The sequence below is a fragment of the Cygnus olor genome, chromosome 4 (genome assembly GCF_009769625.2).
Source record: "Cygnus olor isolate bCygOlo1 chromosome 4, bCygOlo1.pri.v2, whole genome shotgun sequence".
Taxonomy (NCBI): domain Eukaryota; kingdom Metazoa; phylum Chordata; class Aves; order Anseriformes; family Anatidae; genus Cygnus; species Cygnus olor.
In genome coordinates, this window is record NC_049172.1 from 59,644,427 (window position 1) to 59,665,220 (window position 20,794).

The 20,794-nt window shown below is 37.3% G+C and overlaps 1 protein-coding gene and 1 long non-coding RNA gene across 3 annotated transcripts in view; one reads left to right on the forward strand and one right to left on the reverse strand.

Annotated features, from left to right (window-relative positions):
- The window catches only part of ADGRA3 (adhesion G protein-coupled receptor A3), a 53,233-nt gene extending 43,453 nt beyond the window's left edge, over positions 1 to 9,780 (forward strand). The window contains exons 15-19 of the mRNA XM_040555776.1: positions 3,428 to 3,552; positions 4,079 to 4,202; positions 5,054 to 5,199; positions 7,906 to 8,001; positions 8,202 to 9,780. Coding sequence (XP_040411710.1) covers positions 3,428 to 3,552; positions 4,079 to 4,202; positions 5,054 to 5,199; positions 7,906 to 8,001; positions 8,202 to 9,444 — 1,734 coding nt within the window. The 3' untranslated portion in view covers positions 9,445 to 9,780. The remainder of the gene's footprint in view (positions 1 to 3,427; positions 3,553 to 4,078; positions 4,203 to 5,053; positions 5,200 to 7,905; positions 8,002 to 8,201) is intronic.
- A 6,500-nt stretch (positions 9,781 to 16,280) lies between these two features.
- LOC121070147 lies at positions 16,281 to 20,580 on the reverse strand. 2 transcript variants are annotated; one of them, XR_005819925.1, is made up of 3 exons: positions 20,315 to 20,580; positions 19,921 to 20,188; positions 16,281 to 16,375 (listed from the first exon to the last, which is right to left on the reverse strand). It is a non-coding gene; the product is annotated as an uncharacterized LOC121070147 (long non-coding RNA). The 2 variants fall into 2 exon arrangements; XR_005819924.1 differs by lacking the exon at positions 16,281 to 16,375 and adding an exon at positions 18,058 to 19,307.
- Positions 20,581 to 20,794: the final 214 nt, after the last annotated feature.

The window sequence follows — 20,794 nt, forward strand, 5'->3', positions numbered from 1 at the left end:
TGGTGTGGGTTTTGTTTTGTTGTAGTTAATGTGCTGTTTGAAATTATATATATATCTTTATGTAATCATACTCGGAAGAAAGGGCATTTCTTGATGATCAGTGCATGAGAAGTTGCAGTTTTTGTTGTTTTCCAACTCAAATTCATAATTCATCCTCTTAAGAGAATTAAATAGAATAACAAACAGCTAAATAGAAATAAGCAAAATTAAGATTTGGCATGATACCATAACGTTAAAAAAAAAGATTCTTTTACCTCTGAAGGTACTGTTTTAAGTGACTTCAAACTCTTATAATTCCTTAGCTCCCTTTAATATTTTTAATATATAATCCTTCCCTTAAAATATATGTTCTTTAGAACTGAATTCATCTGTATGTGTAGTATACATGTGAAGAGAGATTATACTTTACATTGGTCACATCTCTGCCATCTGGAGGAAGAAAAATGAAGGGCATACTCAATCTGCAGCTGTAAATGACTTTCTATATTAACACACCTACTGGATTACATCAATAGCTATATTGTGAGGCATATAGAAGACTGTTGACAGCCAGAAGTCAGAAAAGAGGACGAGGCAGCTTTCTTGCTTTTCTGCCAGTGGCTCTTCAAGCAGGCATTCCATTCCATACTCAAAACTGGTATTCCTTAAATATTTAGCTACTTCCAAAAGTGTTAGGCTGAGTCAGGAGAGGAGTCAGTAGGTGGAGGAAGAGGGAGAGTAACTCTCATCTATGTTTCTTACAGTATGCTGCAAAACATCTGTCTCTCTAAGTAGCTGCTGAAGAAAGTTTTCATACTTCCTATGTATTATTTAACTAAAAATTAAAAATAAAATAAGATTATTTTGAGTTCAGTTTTAGAAGTTTGGCTTTTAATTCAGCAGTTATCGTTAACATAAAATAACATGAACAGAAGTGGCAACCAAGGACCTGAATGCAGCATCCATCATTATGGCTACTGGCTAATAACCAGAGTTATTTCACTCTTCTGCACATATACGCTCTAAAATAAAAGGTTTAAAATAGTGGTTTATATACATTTCAGAACATAATGTAAAGTCCTCTCTGATAAGGAATGCCATAACTGAGTGCCCAGTTTCCTAATCTGGTGATCTAGGAACATACAGCTATAAAACTTTGTATTTAGTTGGAAATCATTTTAACTGCTGCTTAATGGCACAGATAACCAGGAGGCTCAGCAGTTCTCCTACAGTTCTTGTTCTCCAGTACTCACCAGCTGTGTGTGACACTGCCTTTGCTTATGCTTGTAACAGCAGTGGGTAGTTAAGGATCTCCAGCTGGATATTAGCCAGGCCGTGGGTGGTGTTCCAATTGGACTATGCTGCCTGCCTGAGGTGCAGTATTTTATGACCGTTCCTAAAGTGTTTTCATCTGGGTGCTGAGGAAAACCAAATACATAAAAAATCAAACTGACAATCTGACTAAATTAGTTTGAAATGAGGTTAGTGAGTGAGTTAGCAACAATAAACTTATATTCTGATAAAAGAATAATTGAAGTAGTGAAGATGCTGCTGACTCTAATTTAATTTTAAGCCTTGATTCAAGAGCTCTTCCCCTGACCGTGAGACCATATAACCCATTTTAACCTTAAAAACAGATTGTGTATCGCTGATTTTTCTCAAAATAAATTGAAGTTTCCTTCTAATGTCTTACAGTTTTTTTGTGAATGCTGAATTTATTCTCCCTTCCATCAGCATGCATTTGAACTTCACTCAAACTTCTAAAAGTTGTGTAATTCTCACAGTGATATCTGAGAAAAGTTCCTGTATCCTGGCTCATCTGAAAATAAAAAAATATATATATTGTTTTCCGCTGAACTTAGTTTTATTTTGTGCTGGAAGGTACTGAAGCTTTTTTCATTACCGTTATGGAAACAGAATCCTAGTAAATCGTTTCAACATGAGTGGAAACTTATCTAACTGCATCCAAATCAAATGAGAGTATTTTTTGCTTTTCTTGTTCATAAGTGAAAATGTCACTCCTGAGATGTTATTTAAAATATTGTCATGCTTTAACAGTTCAAGATTCCATTTCATACTTACTCCTTGAGGAATATTTTGACCAGTGAGTTCACCAAGCTTGAATGATGCTAAAGAGATGTTTAAATCTTGAGTTATCAACTATCTATTCCAGTCAAACAGTACTCATAGAGCAATGGTCTGGTAGGAACCTCTGGATGTCAGTGGGTCCAATTACTGCTTAAAGCTGGATCAGCTTCGAAGTTGAATTATGTTTCTCCAGGTCATATTCAGTCAAGCTTTGAGTATTTGCAAGGATAGCAGTTGTACGGCCTCACTGGGCAGCCTGGGTCCAGTATTTGGCCACTGTCATCAGAATTTGTTTTGTACAACTAATTAGAATTTTCCATGTTGCCAACGATGTCCATTGCTCCTCACAGTTTCACTGAACTCCAAGTAGTTTGACTCAGTCTTCTCTTTCCCAGTATATGGTTCAATATAATAATGAGATTTCTAATTGTAATGATTAGTCCAGTGTAGGAGTAATGATTTCTCCCATCTTCCTTCTCTTAGAGATGAACAAATCCAGCTTTTTCAGCCTTACACATTGTGTGCTTCACCCTGTTAATGATTCTCCCTTTGTTAGACTTGCATTATCCCATGTGTCAGTGTCTGTCTTATACTGGGGAGTCTTAAACTGAGTATAGTTCTGCAGAGGTGGTCTTGCAGTGCTAAACAGAGGGGAGTAATTGCTTTCATTCACCTGCTTGGTATATTTTCACTATTACAGGGAAGCATGGCCTTGGGCTGTAGGGTATGCTGCTGACTTGTGTTCAGATTCTGTCTACCAGCACCCTTAGGTGGTTCTTTTCTTTGCTTTCTATCTAGTCCAGCACCCAGCCTGTACTGTTGCATGCATGGCGTTATTCTATCCAAGATGCAGAACTCTCACATATTCCTTTGTTGAAATTCATGACGTTTTATCAGCCCGTTTCTCTGGCTTTTCAGCATCCATCTGTATATTCTCCGATCTACTGATCATTCTCCCCACTTCAGCATTATCTGCAAACTTGCTGAGGGCACTTTCTGTTCTATCTCTGAGTTGTTGCAGATGTTAATCATCACTGAAACACATGATCGTTCTACGTGCTATACAAAGTTATATGCATTTTAAAAACAAGAAAGTTGTGTTCTGTCTAAGCTGCTAACTTTTTTGTATATTCAGACATACACGAAGTCTGTGCGCTGTAAAGCATGACTGCATTTGTAACGTTCAGTCAGAATAACAGGTATTGGTAGAAGAAAAATAACCATAAATAATGGGGGGAGGCTACAGGGGTATAGTATTATATCTAGAAGGTTCCTGATTCTTTTATTGTCTCGTCTCCCATTCCCACCCACAAAATAAGGAGGTAAGATGGACTAACGTTACTTTTGGTTTTGTTGTCAGGACTTGACAGGAGCTGAACTATATACGCAGCCAGCTGATCTTTTGCATCCAGTAATTTATGCCACTGCCATGGTTTTGCTAATGTGCCTGTTGATGATCATAGTCAGCTACATATACCATCACAGGTATGAATCAAAATCACTAGAGACTAAAAAAAATTACTTTCAAAGTGCTTAGGATCCTTTTCTTTCTTATATGAACGTGATACAGTAATTTGCATCCGTATTTTTTTCCTGTAAAATTTGTTGATGCAGACTGACACTTAAGCAAGTAGCTATTTTGTATGTTCTTTGGTATGGTAATTTAACTCATAACCATGTATCTCTTTAATTCTCATTTTTCCTTCATGATGCAAGAAAAGACCACTTAAAAATGACAGTGAAATTTAACAAAATGTTTAGCTTTTGACATTTCTGTTAATGTCAGTGAAAGCTTGAAGCCTAAGATTTCTTGAATCAGGCCTCAAATACTTGTATAAAGCTGGTTAATAAGAGGGTGTTTTAAATTCTTGTAATGAAGATTAGAGATTATATTTGAAGTCAAACAATCATTAACAGTAATTATATCTCATTTAACATGAATGTATCTTGCTAGTTTCTGAAAGACAATAATGCAGCTGTACTTTATTTTGTCTAATTTGTTTTTTAACAGTGTGATCAGGATCAGTGTAAAAAGCTGGCACATGTTAGTTAACCTAAGTTTTCATATTTTTCTGACATGCGTGATGTTTATTGGAGGCATAACTCAGACCAGGAATGCGAGCATTTGCCAAGCAGTAAGTAAACACAACAGCACAAATAATAAGTTACAATTATTTCCAAAAAAACAATGTTAAAATACTGAATTTTAACTCTTCCATTATTTGGTAGGCAAAGCTGGGCTTTTATGTAAATATGAAGGTTTGCTGTTTTTAGCTCTTATTTATTATAACTGAATATTTTGGAATTGTACTTAAGATCATTTGGAAAAAACTAGTTTTACTAGTTTCATACTATAGGGATATTCATATATATCCCCATGCCTCCTACAGTGCAGTACAGGCATTTTCATCAGAATGTAAAATTTTGATAAAGAATCAATTTTTTTCTGCCTTAAAACTTCTCTCATTTTGACCCATCCATGAGGATAGAACTAGATCATTATTTGAAAACCAAAAAATAATTCAGAAATGCACTGGATTTCTTTAGCCAGAAACGCTATCACAAAAATGTTTTTTACCTGGTAGTTTTATATTTGAGACTCATTTGTTACAGAATTATTATAGAGAGCTGTAGGTGACATTTACAGACCACACAAAAAGGTGATTTCTGCAAATATAAAAATATCCTGAGGCAGTAAAAAATAAATAACTTAAAGGAAGTGACAAGTATTTAAAGTCAAAGATCTGTTCTTTCTATAAACAAACAGCTTTATTGGGACTCCTCTTTTATAATGATTTATTCTTCAGAGATTGAGCCATCTATCATTCAGTTGTGTTTAAATATAATGCAGTTGCTTCTTTGGAAAGCAACTGTATGAAAATTCAGGTTTTATGCAAATTGCATGATAAATGGTTATCTTGTTACTTGGTAAAATGGGAATGTTTGGGGGTTTGTTTGTATTTTTCTCATTTTTTATTTTTTTTAGGTTGGGATAATTCTCCATTATTCCACTCTTGCAACAGTATTGTGGCTGGGAGTGACATCTCGTAATATTTACAAGCAAGTAACCAAAAAAGCAAAAAGGTGTCAAGATCCTGATGAGCCGCCACCTCCACCTAGACCAATGCTGAGGTGGGCCTCTTGTTTGTTTCTGCAACTCTATGTGCCAGGTCACCTTGCTCATATTCTGACCAGAAGTTTTAACAGGTTGATATTGTTCTTTTGCAAGTGCTTTTCCTGTAAGATTTTTCCTTTCAAGTTTACAAAGTTACTTCCAGATTTTTCTGCTCCTCAGCATCATTAATGAGGATGAAGTGAAGGAAGGCTGGTCTCGGCATGTTACAGTTATGATGTTGTATTTCTGATTTGTAAATTAAGAAATTGGTAGTGGTTTAGCATCACTCCTGGGGCTTTGGTTAGGACTTCAGATGGGAACACTTCCCATTAAGTTATAGGGGAAAGAATGTGGAGAACTGTGTTATCAGACAATTAACAAACACTAGAATTCAAGTAAACAGTTTAATATGGTTTTCTGAAAAATTGCTGACAAGTCATTTCAAAAAATGTCAGGCATTGTCAAATGAAAATAGTATTCTTTGTAAAGCATTCCTCTTTACAATTTGTATTTCCAAAATCACTGAAATGCAAACAAATTATCTGTAAAATTCTCTTTATGAAATACTTTTAGTAGTAAAATTAACATAATTCGTACATATAGCTTACTGTGCCTCCAGATACTAATTAAAGACTGCTGAGCTGGAATTCTCCACAAGGTGGCAGACATTGATTAACTTTGATTAGTTACATAGCAAATATTTAGATTAATTTTAAGGTACAGAAAGTGCAGAAAATCAGAAATACTCTTCTGAATATCAACTAAAATTTGCAGTACTATGTACAAGCATATAGAAATATTAAACACACAAGTCAGAAGGTAGGTTAGTATTTATACTACTAAGCACTCCTTTTGCTTTATTTAATTTATTCATTGTTTTTGTTTTACGAAAAATAATCTGTTCCATTCAGTGTAGGATATCATGATCGCCAACTGTTTGCCTTCCAGCAGGATACTGCATGGCTATTTTAACATCTGTGTAATTTTATTTTATTTTCCATCCCCTATTATTTGTCATGCTGGTTTTGCTTTGGAAAAATTTACAGTAATGTTACCAGCCTCAGAGGCTCAGCTTTGTGTAAACATAAACATGCACATACCTTTTCAGATCTGGGCACCTCCTTTGTGACAATGACAGTAGCTCTGCCCTGTTCTTGTACTTCTCTCCAAGCATACTTAATAAATTCTCAGGTTATTCTGTCTCTGCAGATCAAAGATTTCCTGAGTCAACATGTGATGTTTTTGCGTGGGATGGCCATAGAAGGATTTAATTTTTTTTTTTCATTCAGTTGCCCATTAAACTTTTGCTCAAGGCAAACCTAACCATTAGTGGCATAGGGCAAAGAGTTCTGTATAAGAGTTTCTTGCTTGTGTGGAACCACTCACTTCATTTACTCAGGCCCCCGGTTTCTTGAACTGAAAGAGACAAAACCAACCAATTCACTCTTTGCTGCCATACTGCTTAGATTCTTCCTCCCATGTACCCTTTCAGATTCACAAAGGGTATTTTGAAATGGACGAAGAAAAGCCCTGGTAGATGTATATAGGTATATAGTTTTCTCCTCATTTGCCATGTACAAATTATTCTGCTTTGCATTCTTTGGGTTTAAAGAAGTCCACTCTGCAGTTGATAGGAAGCCATTGTGCTTACACTTGGATCTTCAGTTCCTGTAGGTGTCTTATGAGGGTAGACTTCATATCTATTAATCTTCCTTCCTTACTAGCACAGATAAACTTTATTCTTTATTTTGGAAAATTAATTTCATGTAAGATAGTTTTGTTGATCTTCTCTATTCTGTATGTTAATGTGGTTTTATCACAGTTCATAAACAAGATGAAAAAGACTTCAAAACCGATTCCGTGTTTCGTAAAACACTCTAGGCCAGAGAGGGGTTCTGATGTGGTTCACAGTAGCCATGTTGCAAAGCTAGTGCAGCACTTGCACTGGGTGGAATTTCTTAATTGTTTGGAACTTTATGCCAAGTATATTGAATTGCATTGCCATGCCAAGCGAGAGGGTGTGAAAATAACTGTTTCCTAGCTGCCAGTCACAAGAAGGAAATGGAGTTTGTCATGCAGAAATGGCGTTTTGTTGACATGTCTACCAAGACAAAATGAAACAGTTTCAAATTATTTTTACTTTAAAGAATTGCTTTTAAAAGAATATCAAGATCTTAATCGTAGTATTCTTCATGGAAATCAAAATACAATAGTACAAATACTGGGTATGAATGCTCTACTTAAAAACACAAAATTTCACTATTTACATGGTTTTGTTACTGTTGTAACACATTGTATATCCATGTCATTAGATTTTTGATCTAACTGAAGGAAAAAGTGTAGCACAGCATGCTATTGATTGGAATGATTGTTGGTAATTAGTGATTTGATTAATTAGATCCTCTAACAACACATGCCCTCATCCTTGTGAAAGCATAGAGTTTTCATTACAACTGCACAAGGAAACAGGAAGTATGTGGTACAAGATCAGAGTTCTTTTAAAAAAAAAATACAGTTCTTATGGCTTCTGAAAAACAGCTCTTCTGAAAAGTATCCATAATATTAGGCAAATTCATTCTCCAGGAACAAGAGAGAGAACACTTACTATTTCATTCTAAGTTTCCATATTCTCTTCTAACAATTTACAGCTTCTAACTGTCATCTTTTTCTTCTTCCATTGCCATTATGCAGCCAAGTGTTTATATATTGGTTTTACTTTTTAGGTTCTACCTTATTGGTGGAGGGATCCCAATCATAGTTTGTGGAATAACAGCAGCAGCAAACATCCGAAATTATGGCAGCAGACCTAATGCACCTTAGTAAGTACCATATAACTGAGAGCTCTGTCATAATGTTTCACAGTCTTGCTTTTCTGAATACTACTTGCAATTAATTCTGGTAGTTCCAGTAAATGTAATGCAGCCAAGGTCACTTCACTTTGTTTTGAACTGATAAAGCATAAATCTCTTGTGAGAAGGTGTTCATCCTGATTTTTTTTTTTGGTTTGTTTCTTTTCCAGTTGCTGGATGGCTTGGGAACCTAGCTTAGGAGCATTTTATGGACCAGCTAGCTTTATAATTTTCATAAACTGCATGTATTTTCTCAGCATATTCATACAACTAAAACGGCACCCTGAACGTAAATACGAACTTAAGGAACCAGTTGAGGAACAGCAGCGTCTTGCCACCAATGAACATGGGGAACTGGCTCACCAAGATTCGTTGTCAGTGTCACTAGTTTCTGCATCTGCTTTGGAGAACGAGCACAGTTTTCAAGCACAGCTTCTGGGAGTGGGCCTTACTTTGCTTTTGTATGTTGCTCTGTGGATTTTTGGAGCTCTGTCAGTTTCCCTGTATTATCCTATGGACCTGATTTTTAGCTGTTTTTTTGGGGCAACTTGTTTAAGCCTTAGTGCCTTTCTTATGGTGCACCATTGTGTTAATAGGGAAGATGTCCGGCACGCATGGATAACGACTTGCTGCCCTGGAAGGAGTACGTACTCTGTGCAAGTGAATGTTCAGCCCTCCAGTTCCAGTGGAACCAATGGAGAGGCCCCCAAGTGCACCAACAGCAGTGCAGAATCTTCATGCACAAATAAAAGTGCATCAAGCCTAAAAAATTCTTCTCAAGGTTGCAAACTAACAAATTTACAAGCTGCAGCAGCTCAGTGCCACCCTACTTCTCTTCCACTGAACACAGGTCCTCAGCTTGATAACAGTCTCACTGAGCATTCAGTGGATAACGATATCAAAATGCATGTAGCTCCATTAGAGGTGCAATTTCGGACAAATGGACACCCAAGCCGGCATCATAAGAACAGAAGCAAGGGACATCGTGCTAGCAGGCTTGCAGTATTGAGGGAATATGCATATGATGTTCCTACCAGTGTGGAAGGAAGCGTGCAAAATGGCTTACCTAAAAGTCGACAAAGCAACGGTGAAGGGCATTCAAGGAGTCGAAGAGCTTATTTGGCATATAGAGAACGTCAGTATAACCAATCCCAACAAGATAGCAGTGATGCTTGCAGTACGCTTCCAAAAAGTGGCAGAAATACTGAAAAAACAACAGTTACCAACAACAAAAAAGATATTCTGAGGAAACCAATAGTGGTTGAACTTGAAAACCAGCAGAAATCTTATGGCCTAAATTTAGCCATTCAGAATGGACCACTTAAAAGCAGTGGACAGGATGGACCCTTGCTCACTGCAGACAGTACTGGTAATATTAGAACTGGCTTATGGAAACATGAAACTACTGTGTAGCATTACAACTTGTGGGACAAATCCATGTGAACTGTGATTACACATTCCTTAAAGCTATTAACACTTTTAAAGACTGTTTACAAACTCTAGGTACTTTATGCAGGGAGGGAACAAGGATAATCTGCCAAACAAAAGATTGTATGCATTACCTTCACTGTTCTTACAAGGATGAACTTCTGCTGTTTTTGTGAAATTTTTTTGAAGTATCAATCTTGTTAAGAGATACAGAACACAACTTTGTACATTTTTTATTTTTTATCTGTAACCCTGCATATGTGTCCACAACACATTTCAAGTTTGTATTTAAATGTATAATAAATAGTATTTTCCCCAGCAGCCCAATGTTGCACGCACTTGTTGTTTTTCAGTTAAAGATTATTAAATTCCATGTCATCTTGATTTTACTACTTAAGTGTGATAGTTTCAGCCACCAAAGAAAACACTTGGTGTCTGAAATAGACAATGCAGATAGCTTAATTACATCAGTTTGTTTGAAATGCAGTTATAATTTATAGAGAATTTACAGAGGTTTTTCTAGTTTACAGGCAACTTAGGTACTCCAAAATTACTGTCTTGTGGTTGATGCATAAGTTAGTTATATTTTCAGATAGTTGTGGCTTACTTCAATATGTACTTACACAGGGCTGTAGTATGCATGTCCTGGTAATGTATTTCGAAAATACAATTTTTCCCTCTTAATTGCCTGGCTGGGGTCTTCTGGTTTTTAATTTGATTTAATCATTTGTAATTGAGAAAGAAAGGGTGTGTGTGTGTAAATTTTCAAAAGGGACTTTTTCCATGCAAACAATCATTTCTTCAATGTATAATAAGACTTGAAGGTGCAAGTATTTTACATCCTTCTGAATGAGGAGCTCACTGTATTATTATTTGTTTGTGGGTAATGCGAAAGAATGCGTTAGCCTTAAATGCTGATTACTAATTTTAAATTTCTGTAGGTTAAGAAATGTCAGGTGCTGGGGTGGGGAGGGAGGGGACAACTTCTTTTCATGGAGTGCTTTTATTTTTATGTTAAGATGTATTCCATTTTGACAGTTCTGTATTAATGCTGTGCTGTTTACTGAAATTCTGTTTCGTGTTGTATTGCTGCTTTTTCACATCCCTGAGCAAACAAAGATCAGTGGGAGTTTTTTGCTCACAGTTTCTAGATTTTAAACAATGTTTGCTTCTAAATCTTAAATCAATAGCATAGATACCAGTGAGAAATTGCCCTTGTAGTTCAAGATTCATTTATAAAACATGAAGAAAGTTTGCGTAGTAACAAACATCTTGTGAATTTTTAATTCTTGCTTTCCAAAACAGAGGGACCTGTTCTCCTGTGGGAGTTTGTTTTTTCGTTTGAATTTAGTTTATACCTTATCTGGTTCCAAGATTGGTTGGATGGTTGAATATGAACATGTGGGGAGATGGGGGAGGAAATGAAGGGGTGGTATCTATGAATATAAAATTTGTTTTATATGGAAGACCTAACTTTTGAAAGTGATCAGGTTAACAAGATCTGCAAATATGACAAACTTCCATACCTGTAATACTAACCCACCAATGCCACCTCGCATCTGAACTCACCTCCATACAAGTAGATTGAAAATGGCAGTAGGCTGTGGTCCTGAAGTAAGGAGGTGAGGAAATCAGCTTGATATTTACTGTTATACCTAGCATTTACTAACCTGGTACTTTTAATAAAGCTCTTGCAGAACTGGCACTGCTGACCAGGCTTCTATGTTGACTGCAGTTGTGGCTTACCAGTGTATCATGGACAAAACCCTGTGTCAAGTGGAGAATGTCACTACACACTCAAAAGACAGCAGCTAAAAGGTCAGTGCAGAGATAGGGTTTTACAAATCTCTGAAAGTGTGCTTTTTAGTCAAGCAGATGACTGGTGTGACTTCAGTTTAAAAAATTAATTTTTAATCACTGCAGCAGTCTGCAATGAGGATGGTTCTTCTTGAAAATTAACCAAAATCAAACCCCAAAATGCACATTTTTTATGTACAAATGAATACTTAGCTGAACACATCATCTCCTCTGAATTCAGCACTTAGTATAATGGTGCTTATAAATCTTGCATTCTCTGAGCTCTAGTGCAGTAGATGAGGCAGGACTTAAGATTAAGTGAGATCAAATTGTGGAGAAATTTTGTACTCTTTATTAGATGAAGATTGTTGAAAATTTGCACTTGATTTGCACTACTTGGCTGTAGAAAAGTTTAGTACACATCTTTCAGTGGGGCATCACTAAAAAGCCTCAAATCCAATAGTTAAAAATCTAATAGTTAACTTTCATGAACGAAAGAAAATACTAAATGTTGAAATAACAAATAGAGGAATGTAAGAGTTTAGAGATTTTCAGAGAACATGCTTCTCATAAAATGCACGAAGACGAAAACATTTATATAAAAGAAAACCTGTTGTTAAATGTGAACTTCTGTTTTTGTTTACAGGAGGAGGACTTCATCCCATTTCCGAAGCCTAAGGGACAGGTGTGTAGAATCTATGTAATTCTTGATGTAATTAGCTATGTTTTGTATAATACATAGGTGGCATTTGCTTCCACTGACATCCACCTAAATTCTGTTCACTGGCTGATCTCTTTCTCTCAAATTCAGGTGTTCCCCCTGCATCCTTTTCACTAACCTCTGCTGAGCTGCAAATGAATTCTGTGTTAGATTGTGTGCTGCAGTCCTCAGCACCCTTCTTCCTATCTCGTTAAGGTATCCAGCAACTTCACAAACTGTGGCAATTTCCCTTTAAGCCACAAATGAGTGAGTTTTTCCTCTATCAGAGTCTAACTTTGAGGAGCAGAAAGGTGCACTATGCAGAAATTTAATTTCCTCTGTTAGCTAACTGGACGCAACTGATGAAACAAATTTGTATGACGGTTTTCCTTCTGGGGAGGAGGGATCCCTAGCAGCATCCAGAGCGACTGAGCAAGTTATTTAAAATTAGAATAAATACTGATGTGCCATGCAGCCAATCATTAGCAGACATATTTATAGAGGTGGTAGAACATGCAACTTCTGCATGTTCCCACGGAAGCCATAATATATGATGAACTTGTTTATTCTGTTGACACTTAAGAGCACTTACCCAAATCAGACCACAGTTTAATCTTCAGCTCTGATGGGCTGAAGATGTGCTACTGTTATGAATTTTCATGTAAAACTGTACTTGCAATTTAATCATTTGTTAGTAACTACAGGGCAAATAATGTTTGCAGAGGAAAATAATTTGATGTAAAAACAGAAAAAGGATAGTTAAAAGACCACTTTTACTAACTATGCTTGTACATACAAAAATACCTATTCCCAGACCATTACAGTTTCAGTATCTGGTTAAAAAATTGATGCAATCACTCCCACCTGGTTCCTTTCTTTTGTGGATAATGAAGAACCTAGCAGGTTGCCCTAGGATGCTACCAGTCTGGAGTGACACATGGAATTGCCCAGTACTGGAAGATGATCTGGATATGGGAGCCCATCACCAGTGTAACAAATTCCTTACAATGACTTACATTACTCTAACCTATGTATCACATCACTGAAGTTTTCTCAGCCTTGTGGACAGTACGAAGGAGCTTTTAAAAAATCCTGACGTACAGTTGAAATGGTTTTATGTTACCAGTTTTGGAGAAATGGATCTTTCAATCTTAAATGAAGTAGGGTGCACAAGCGAACCTTGGGGGTGGAAGACTCAGTATGAGCTTTTTCTATTACATGATTCAAGAGCTTTCCTAGTACCTTCAGTAGCTATCAGAGAAGTGAAATCTGCCTCCATCTTTTTGGCAAAAGTGTTTTGTAGTTTGAGATTTTTTTTTCTTGTCCTGTTTTTATGCAAGTTCCTGTCATCAGATTTTTCAACACTATCAGCTATCTAACAGCTATCACTAACAGTAACAGTAACACTAACAGCTATCCAATCAGTTATATCCATTAAAGAGATTAGCTAAACAGGTGTGATTTCCCCTTCCCTGTTACATCTGCTACCTTATCTTTCCTGTTCCTGAATCTAGGAACCACTAAATAAAGGCAGCTTAGTTCTTGATCATTAATTTTGTAATGAACTCTTAAGTAGCCTCATGTATACAGAAATGCTCGAGGAATCTGAGGAGAATTTCCTAATCCTGTGATCCTGTCCAATATTTCACATAAAGGAAATAGAACAGTTTTAATCCAATACTTGACCAAAAAAAACCAAAAAAAAACAAAACAAAAAAAAAACCCTCCCTGCACAAGGGAACTAAACAGATTCCTGATGCGGATCTAAAAAGGAAGGAGAGCAAAATTTTAATACTAAATAGGTAAAAATAAGTTCACTGTGGCAAAGATGAAGCTGTTTCTTGCACTGAGGTGCCCTTAGACTGAACAGTGTTTAGATATGTTGTTAATGTTGGAATTTAATGGATGAGAGCTGAGATACTAGTTCAGCTCCTATTTGCCTATTTTGGAAGGTTTTGTCTGAAAGCAAGCAAGTAGACCCAAGAGTGCCACTGAAAATGACATGGAGTGAAGTTACATGTTAGAAATACCACAGCAATTAATGACCAAAGCTATCCGAGGGCTGATATTCATTTGTTCCCAAAACATCTTGTTTTAGAACAATGTAATTACTATAGTCCTATGACTGGGGTAAAATTATTTCCTCCCTTCTGCCAAACAGTTGATACTCAACTTGAATAGGCACCTGATTTGTTTGTTGCCCCCACCTTGCTCACCCATGAAGCTATCAGATAACAGCTGTTAACTCAGCAAGTTAGTGGCTCGGCTTGTACAACACATGTCAAGTACCTTTCCTCTCCTAACATTAACTATCTAATTTTCTTGCTTCCCAAAACACTCTTTCTTCTTAAGATAGGTACCTTGATGGGCAAAACTCCCAAAAGCCAGTCTTTCCCCCCAGGAATCCTGGCTTCTGCTGCAGGCTGTTTTCACTTCATCAGGAAGTGTTTTATAAAATTTTATTCAACAGTACTGAGATTGAAATGTAGATGGTATATTTCTGCAAGGCCATGGGCTTTCTTCTGTGAGATAACTGTTCACCTAAGAAAAAGTGATAGACTCCATGGTAGCATGATGCCATGAATTAGTCTGGATCAGAAATTTGAAAGATCGTTTGGAGGTCTCTAAGACCTGCTCTGTAATTTCTGTTAATTTCCCTAGGTATTCTGCTTTTCACCAAGTGTCATCATAGCCTTGTCTTCTCAAGAGAATGCTAAAGCAACTTTCTTAATGCACAGGAGAAAGCTTAAGAAAATAAGCCCAAACCTTTTATGTCTGAAAACACACCACAGAGAAATTCTAAATTTATGCCTGTGTAACTTTAAAAAGACTGTTCAGTGTAACTATTTAAAAGACAAACAACAACAAAAAAAGACATACAGACTTTCTTAAGGCAAGTAACTTTTCTTTGCAAAATGTGCTGCTGCTTACTTTTATCCAGACAGCTGATTAAATCACCTGCTGAAAAGACCAAGGTTGCTGTTAGGCTGTATTTTTACATTGTCGAGTCTTTCTGTTCTTTACAGAATAGGTGTCCACAAGCACAAAGCTCCAGAGCGTGCCTGTTAGCGCTCAGACACTTGTCCCCTTTGTTCTCATCCCACCGTTTGCATGGCACGTCCTGTACAGACAAAAATCAAAGGTGTTTCAGAGCTGCCAGTACCATGTGCCTGCTGGTAATGAAGCCCCAACTCCTCTTTTCCTAGGTGTAGAATCCCAGTGAATTTATATTCACTCTTGCCATGATCAAATCCATCCCTTGTAAGCCATAGATACCTGCTATCTGTAAGCTATTACTCGTAGTTCTAGATACATAGGTTTTGAAGAGGAAAGAATTCAATCAATAGCACTGTCAAAATGTTTAGTTCTCAATGTACAACCTTTATTTTAAGGAAACTTCCTATTTAATAAATAAAATCTGATCTTTAATCGTGCAAACATTCCCTTCTCCACAAAGTCAAAATGAAAGTTGTTATGCTTCAAGTTACAAGTTTCGATACATTTCCTTTGTTTGGATTTAAGCATAGTGCTTTTCAGCAGCATTCCAACCTTAATCCAGTTGATAGTGAAGAGTCAAAAATGCCCTAGAACTGTGTCCCACATATTCATGGGAAGAAAAAGCAGGAGGCAAAGGAACATAAAGAGAGAGATGAAATGAGAATGGTAGTGGAAGAAGAAAATGTGAAAGAAAAGGCAGTTCTTACAAAGATTTTTTGTTTAAGCTGTAGCATGGGGGCTGGTGTGTGCCAATAGATCTGGACCCTGCAGATGGCTGCTGCTGCCTCCCAGTGTTTCCGAAGGGCCTGTGAATGCTAAAATAATGTCAAGGGCCTGAAAATAGCCAGGAAAATTTGAGGAGTAGGAGGGGTAGAGGTGAAAAAGATACAAATATATTGTAACGCTGCTAGTGACAAGCCATTTGCATCAGACAGAGGCAAAATTAAATGAATGGGAATTCTGTCATCACAAACATGAGGAAGTGGCGTAATAATTAAGAAATGATTTGAAGTAACAATATGAGTAATAGCAGAATGGTAAGAACCCAGCGGAAGCCCGTCACAATAGACAGGTTTGGTCATGGAGAGAGTGTTGCTATGGATTTCAGTGGAGTGCAGACTTTCAAAGTTGCCTGCAGTCATGGAAAAAGTTCCAAATTGAGAGCACGCTCAACATCATCTCCAGAAATGAAAGTCTGCTTCTGCTATACTGAAAACAAAAAGCACAATGCAGCTGTGTTAAGAAGCAGATAAAGCAGAAAATGGGTAATACCACACTCATAAATACATACTTTTAATATTTTAACTTCTTCTAATGTGCACTAGAAAACTGTATTTGCTTTCTGCTCCTTCTGTTGTTTTTAGCTCTTCAAAATCCTGCACTGCACTGTCCATCCTGTCCTGATGGACACCTATTCTGAACCTGATGCAAGAGAAAAAAATAAAGGTTTAAAAAAAAAAAATCTCAAACCCCAAAGTCTTTGTTTGTGGGTTCTTATAGAAATCCTATTAGAACAACAACTTACATGTACACAACAATGTTTGCATTATTTTGTGGGTAGTCTATTAAATTGCTGTGATGCTTTCATTGATCTGTGGAGCGAACAACAAACTCCAAGTACTTAAAAGGTCCAGTTACGAAACCCAGACGCAGAAAACACGAGCTTGCTTGCCCAGCTCTGACCAATGTAATCATTGCATTAAGGCAGCTGATTTATGGTAAGTGACGTCTGGCTCTTGCGTGTGCATTTTATGTCTTAAGAATGGAACCAGAGAATTAAATAAGGTGATTCACAATCAATAAAAATCAGCATTCCCTAAGCATGTACGAAAACACTGAAGTTAAAGCTGTAGGGATACAGGTAACAGTTGGCCTCGGAATTAAAGCTGAAGTTTGCTTCCACTGTTAATACCATGATACAAAGGCAACACAATGCAGAAATGCCCCTCATGCTATTCCTGTAGTCTTAGATAGTGGAAAAAAAGCAAAGCTTTCACTCAAAATCACTCAGTCTTATATTGTTTTTTTTTTTTGTATACTGCCCCTGTATTAAAGAGCCAGTCTAACATTTAATGTGTTATGTCTGATTCTGTATTGCACAGGAAGTTAATCAAAGCATAGCAGGCTCTAAGATCCACCCAGGAAAGCTTTTGGACTCTAGGTCATGGCTAAATGTATTTGTGAGGCACAGGAGAAGTTAATGCACAAAATGATCCTTCTGAGGGGCTTATGTGTCAGTTTATTGTAAGCTGTAAATTGCTTTTGGAGATGAAAGACGTTCTTTTCTACTATTAACTATAACATAATGACGCTTAATGATTCTGAAATTGTTTCAAAGCCAGGGACAGGAACGTGCTCATCTCAATGCAACCCAGCACTCCCAAAAGAGCATGTTACTGAAATACCTTTCAATCTCAGAATAGGAATGTGTGGACACAATAACAGAACCCTTGCTATAATATACATGCCAAAACAAATTTATTCGTCTGGATTTTTCATGGCCACTTTCACACAAACGTAGCATTCTTTTAAGATTTGTTGTGTAGACGAACAGTCGTGAGGTACCAGGAAACACCAAGAAATGAAAACTTTACATAGGCAATGCCAGGAGAACAGTGGAATTCAGCCTACATACATCTCACGTAGAAGAGGCATTTTTATATTGTTTAGGGATTACTTGTTGATTAAAGTACTAATCAAACCATGTAATGCCATCACTAAATCTGTGCAGTTAGACAATTATTGCAAGTTTTACCGCACAAACCTCCTTCACTATTGAGATAGAAACGATATATAACCGAGATTAACATGCCAGAAGCATGAAAGCAGGATGTTCAAGTATTCATTGCATGAATAACTTCAAAAAACAATTTTGCAACATGACCTCATGAATGCAAAAGTTGTGTATGTGTTCACCATACCAGCCTCAGTTGAGTCACACCAACTTCGTACACGCCATGGACTCCAGTGGTGTTCCAGGCCCAACAACAGTGGTGAAAGCTTATTCAGCAGTGCTTAAGAGCAACTGAAACCTAAGCCAGGAACTTCCTTGGCTAATTCTGGCCATTCTAGATTTTTACTGATTTCTTAGGATACATTGCAAATGAAAGCAAGGGTTGTGTATGTGAAATCTATCACCTTTTGCAGGTATCCCCAGTTTCCTATTGGATATTTTCAGATGCCAGGTGATTCAGGAACTAAAAAAATTACTTGCACAGATTTTTGCTTCTGCCTCAAAATACATACTCTTAGAGCCCATCCTTTATTACGTTTAGAATATTTTTAAGAAGTGGTTATGATTTTGTTTGTTGCTGCTGCCTTTTTTTCTTCTTCCCCTACGTTTTTTTTCCTATTATATATTTTCCTACATTGGCAAATGCCCATTTTTTCCCCCAGAAGATAGCACTGAAGGCTGTAGTGCGAGGTGCACGTATTTCCTTCCATACTGCGGTGTAAAATACTTTCATGCATGACGTATTGCAGGCAGCTGAGCCAGAGGAATTTGCAGCCAATATGCAAATAATTCCTAGAGCACAGCCCTTTATTGTCCCAGTAGCCTTACTGCACCAGCCACAGTCAGTGCATCTTTGCATAACTTGTGGGCAGCCTTGGTGGCAAGGGGAGCTCAGGCTCACCCCAGAATAATTTAGCTTTGTCTTCCTACCACCATGATGCTGTTTAAAGAGCAGTTCTTTCTCCCAACTCAGAGCTAATCCTTAAAAATATTGTAAAACTTCAGATTAATCTCAATAACAGACAGGATAAGTTCCACCCAAAATTAGATTCTTTGCTAAATTAAAATCTTTTTATACCTCTCATCTGTAAACAATTAACAAAATGCAAATCCTATTACTTGTCTAGGCAAACACAGCAATAAGGAGAGAAACTTAATTTACCTTGGCAAAACTGAATTTTCTCTCACCTCCAATCCATACCCAAGAAGACAAAAGTATGATCTCATGCTGTGATCATCTTGAATTGAATTGCTCCAAGAAAAGAGCTGGCACTGAGCAAGCTGTACCATGGTATTATGTCTGAGTCCATGAATTGAAGTAAAACAGCAGCAGTTTACTTACCATTTTCAAAGTTTTGCCTCAAATTTATTAGTTTATTGATTGGTCTGGGGCTTTCATTTTAATTTCCTGTTCATTTTAATTTTCGTGATAACAGCAATGGCAATTCTAGGATTTATTATCATTGTAAAAAATGTTTTGAAAGAAACTGCGATGGATTCATTCATTAAAACTGCTGGAGTTTTACTTCGTGTTGTGGAAATCAGGGTGGTAATGGTTTGCATTACAAATGTATGAAGTAGCACAAAAATTCCTTGACTGTGAATTTGTACCTCATCGCACTGCAATAATAATAAAAAAGCAAATTAATGAGCTTTCTGCATCTAGGCTAATGACTGGAATATTCTCCAAGCAAATTAATGTTATGTTCCTTCTGTTTGAGCTCTTTGAGCTCACTGCAGGCAAAGTTCACCAGCAAGTTACAACCCTAGGCCCTTCCCTGTTTCTGCAAGTCTCTTGGCAATGGGCTGTTAGTGTCCTGAGAAGGTTTTGCAGGCTGGCATAGAACCAGATCAACCTTCAGAAATGTCCTTTGTCAGCCGCCACAGTGGGCATGTTACAGGGGTGCCTCTTCCCAGGCAACTAGCGCCTCGTTCCATTTAACACTGTCTCATTTAGAGTACCAAAGCATGGGAAGGTCTTGCCTTGACCCCCCCCCCTTTAGAAAAACTTGGAATAAAGAGAGAATCTTAGACAGCATTTTCCAACCAAAGGTATTTACATGGTGTGCAGGAAAGAGTGAAACTGAATTTGCTATCAGTGGCACAACAGCCCTTGGGGTCCCTCAATATGAACCAGCTCCCTGATATACCAATTGTCTTGGGGGCAAAATAAAATAAGACATAAATAAAATAAAATAAAATAGGAAATTAGATATCTGCCCCCAAAACTTACCTGTACAATTCCTAGAGATCATCATGCAAACTTGCAGTTCGTTTCAATGCCAATGGAATCTCTTCATGAACCAACTTTCATGGCTGATGGAGACGAAGTTGATATTCTGTCTGTGCCAGTCTGTATCACGGTCTCTTTTATGCAGTTGTGATGCATCAGTTACGATGCTTTATTTTACAAAACAGTCAACAGAAAGTAGTGATTGAAGCCTTCTCATCAGATTGAGAACAGGACTTGCTTGCTGGAATAGACTGCATGCTGCTGCCTGCTGCAGAAATTCAGAGATGCTTTTGAACAGTTAATATCGCCGCGTCATAAAAATCAGGTTTTCTACCTGTGTGATTAGCAGCAGCAGACACTCCGTCTTGTTCTCTGCCATTGTCAATGCTCTCACCTTGCTCCCCAGGAAGGGCCTCACCAGGAAGCAGACCTTGTTCACTGGTGGTTTATGCAGAAGAACCTCACAAAATTTGGCACTTTTCAGACAAAAATTTCTTGACTGTTTCCAAAAGGCTCTTGCTCCTGTTGGTTTCCATTGCATTTGTTACACCATACCAGCTATCAACCTGTAATGACCTCATAGTACCCTGCAAGCAGCATCAGAACAGAGAATTGAGCAATTTCCTCACTGCTCCTTTATTTTTTCCAGCCCTCAGCTTTCCTTTTGTAAGGTAGGTTATTAGTACTTCCTTTTTTTTTTTTCTTTTTTTTTTTTTTTCCCCAAATGATCATTAAAGAAACTAATTGCATTACAGGCAATTTTAGCTTTTTTCAAAACTTGCGAGGAACAGAGTCAGATTTTCATTTCAAATCCAGTAACTAGAATATTAGCCAAAAGTGTCCCCAAAGTAAGTGTGAATGTGATGCATACTAG